This window comes from Chenopodium quinoa, unplaced genomic scaffold, assembly GCF_001683475.1.
Source record: "Chenopodium quinoa cultivar QQ74 unplaced genomic scaffold, ASM168347v1, whole genome shotgun sequence".
NCBI classification, from domain to species: domain Eukaryota; kingdom Viridiplantae; phylum Streptophyta; class Magnoliopsida; order Caryophyllales; family Amaranthaceae; genus Chenopodium; species Chenopodium quinoa.
In genome coordinates this window covers 468,872-472,631 of record NW_018743327.1, presented here as the reverse complement: position 1 = coordinate 472,631, position 3,760 = coordinate 468,872, and the positions used below count along the sequence as shown (strand labels likewise).

The 3,760-nt window shown below is 35.9% G+C and overlaps 1 protein-coding gene across 1 annotated transcript; it reads left to right on the top strand.

The window, feature by feature from the left end:
* Nucleotides 1-1,464: 1,464 nt before the first annotated feature.
* LOC110737441 lies at nucleotides 1,465-2,333 on the top strand. Its single transcript, XM_021917804.1, has 2 exons — nucleotides 1,465-1,982; nucleotides 2,141-2,333. Exons 1-2 carry the CDS (start codon nucleotides 1,465-1,467, stop codon nucleotides 2,331-2,333), a joined length of 711 nt encoding a protein of 236 aa, XP_021773496.1.
* Nucleotides 2,334-3,760: the final 1,427 nt, after the last annotated feature.

The following is a 3,760-nucleotide window of genomic DNA, read 5'->3' as shown; positions in this document are numbered from 1 at the left end:
CAAGATTAATAACAAAACCTAGCATGTCACTAAACATTGAAGATCTAAACTTTAACCCTAACATGATACTAACAATCATAAATATTAGGAAGAACATAAAAGGCATCATACTTTTAATCATACTTGGTATTAAAGTTACCCTAGACATGATACTAGGAATTTATTGTTGTCACCCTAAACATCAAATTAAGGAAAACATCCTAACATGATACTATGAATCAAAATAACAATCTAAGCATGATTTCTATATCATATTATCAATTAAACCATTAAAGTACTTACTTGGATGCCTCGTACCTCTTACTAATAACAAAATACACACGTTAGTAACTTCAAGGAAAATAATAATTTAAACAATTAAATTAAATAATTGAAATAGAGATTTGGGACTAAACCCTCAGAAATTAAACCTTTCACGTCTAGGGCGAAGGCAACTTCGAATATGGCTAGGTGTTTCTAGATCTTGTGAATGCGGAATTTTGTATGTAAAAAGCAATTTTAGAAAAGAGAGAAAGATGAAGAGATGAATGAATTAAGAGAGAATTAGAGAATTAATGATTGCGAATGAAAACTGATTGTTGATGAGAATTCGTGTGAATTGGTGAATGAAAACGGAGTTTTTAATACGTTATTTATAGAGAAATTAGCCAAAAAGATAAAATAAACAAAGCAGAGTCTGACGCACAAAAAAACAAAGCTAGCGCAAACCCTGGCTAACCGGCGCCAGGCACCAACACTAGCGCCAGACGCCAATGGCTAGCGCCAGGCGCCAATGCCTGGAGTCAGGCGCCAAGCCTGGTTTTAACGCGTTTTCTAAAATCAGATAAGTTTGTCGTACTGGAGGATAAAATCATATAATTTCCTCGAAAATGCTATTTGATTTTGATTAAAACTCTGAAAAGTCAACAAAAGTCAATTTATCAATGCTAATTGAATTAGGAATGAAAAGAACCTTCTAGAAGATTCTAGAAGACTAAAACCATTCCTAATTGCATTAGGAATGATAAATCATATTAGGCCCTCCCCTAGATCATTGGGCCGTATATAAAGCTCAAACCGGGCCCAGTTTGGTAAATTGGCCATAACTTCCTCAATATTCATCGGAATTGGGCTTATAATATATCGTTGGAAAGGTCTTGTCAAGCCCCATCCAACTACACTACTATTGGACCCATATCATGGACCGACCAAACTGGATTGGCTGTTTTCTTAAAATAAGTTTTCAAAAACAAAGAGAAAAGAAAAGAAATTAAAACTTTCCGCAACACTAGACTTTCCACACTTTCGCTTCATTCGATTATGATTCGACGCAAAAGGTACTCATCACCGGGTTTGGTTTTGGGGAGACACAAATGGGTGTCTACACATCCAAAGCTGACAAACAACCACAATATAGAGAGACTCAGATGGGTGTTGGCACACCTCAGCCCTGCCACACAAACAGAGGACCCAACTTATAATGACATGGACAATGTCATTCACATAGATGAAAAGTGGTTCTATTTGAATCAAGAGACAAGAAAGTTTTATCTACTGCCTAATGAAGAAAATCCCTATAGGTGTGAGCAGTCCAAAAGGTTTAAGGTTAAAGCCATGTTCATGGCCATGATAGGAAAGCCGCAGCATAACAGAAATGAGGAAATGATTCATGATGGCAAGTATGGCATATTTGGGTTTGTTTATGAGCAAAGGGCAAAAAAATCCAGCAAAAACAAGGCAGCAGGAACAATGGAGTTGAAAGCATTGCAGTCAGTTACTAAAGATGTGATCAAAGACATGTTGGTCAATAAGTTAATTCCAACCATTATACAGAATTGGCCAGCACACTTGTCTAAGGATATTGTCATTCAATGGGATAATGCAAGTTCCCATAAAATTCCAACAGATCTAGAGTTTGTGGCAACTTGTACACAAAATGGATTCAACATCAAGATGGTGTACCAGCCCCCACAATCTCCAGATCTCAATGTCCTAGACTTAGGGTTGTTCACAGTTATGCTATCAATTCAATATAAATCATTCCCCAAAATGTTGAGGAATTAGTTAAAGTTGTGGAAGACGTATACAACACATTTGACCCAATATCAAACAAATTCACATGGATCACATTACAGTCATGTATGACTAAAATTCTGAAAAGGAAGGGAGGCAACAACTTCACTCTACCCCATATGAAAAAGAGAAGACTGGAACAACTGGGAATTCTGCCAGAGAGGCTCACTGTCAGCCCTGATTTGGTGGCACAAGCTGTAAACCACCTTAATGACAGGTTTAGACCAGTTAACCAGACACAAGTAGAAGAAGATCATGAAACGGAAGTAGATGTTGATTGAGAAGATCTTAGCATAAATATTTTGTGCAGGTAGGGACTTAAAAATATATTATGTGGTGTTTTGTTTTTCTTTTTTGGCTTATGGGTGTAAGTTAGTTTTTAGGCAGTCCTTAAGACCTACATATAAGGGTGGACTGCCACACATAACCATATTCTAATGTATGGGACTCAATATCTATGGTTATGTGTAATTTTTGGGGGACTCTATGCAGTATGTAAACATGCTATGACATGCTTTTGTTAAACATGAAATGGAAGTATGATTATTGTAGTAGTATGTTCCAAAACAAATTCACTTCTTTTAGGTTCTCAAAAGGAAAAAAAAAGGAAAATTCCATCAGAAGTTTGAATTCTAAGCATAACAAAATTGAGTTGTTTGTTACCTCAACACTATTTCAATCTAAAAATGGTAGATAAAAAAGTGGAGCAAAGCAAACAACTTTTTGTTTATGATATGAGTCTCTTCATCATATGGAATTTAGGGTGGTTGATGATCTTTCTCATAGGTCATTGAGATCAATTAGGGACTCAATTAGCACATCTAGCAACAACAACAAATGATCTCTCTACATAGGTCATTGAGATCAAGGGGGACTCAATTTAGGCCATACACCAAAACCAAAACAGTTCAAAGACCCATCATCATCCATCAATCAGCATCCCCAATATCTAAAATATCCAACAACATAGGAACAACAAAGTACAAAGGAAAAAGATCAACATTAGCTAACAAAGAAACAAGATAAAAGCCAACCTAGCCTCAGTTTTATCTGACAAAAGGACAGTACCAAAGTACCCAACATTAGATTCAACAAATCAATATATCCAAGCAAAATTTCAGAATTATCAACCCATTATCCAAAATTACCAACAACATATCTAAACAATCTAACAAATGGTCAGCATGAACAAAGGGGGACTCAATTTAGATCAGATGAACATGAACATATAGGTAATCAATTTAGTTCAGATGAACATGAACTTATAGGTAATCAATTTAGATCAGATGAACATGAACAAAGGGAGAATCAATTTAGATCAGATGGTCAGCAATGAATAAAGTGGGACTCATTTTAGGTAATCAAACAACAAGAATATAGTATCAACAACATATAGCCAACATGAATAGGCAACAACATATATGCAACTTAGATCAAGGGGGACTCACAATAGTATTAACATAGCATCAACATATAGCAAACAGAGCATCAACAACACCCAACAGAGCATCAACACACCATCAACAGTAGCCAATAGAGCATCAACATATAGCTAAACAGACCAACAACATATAGCCAACAACATATAGGCAACTTAGAACAAGGGGGACTCAATATAGCCAACAAAACATCAATATATAGCAAATAGTGCATCAACAATACCAAACAGAGCATCAATAATACCCAGCAGACCAATAACATATAGCCA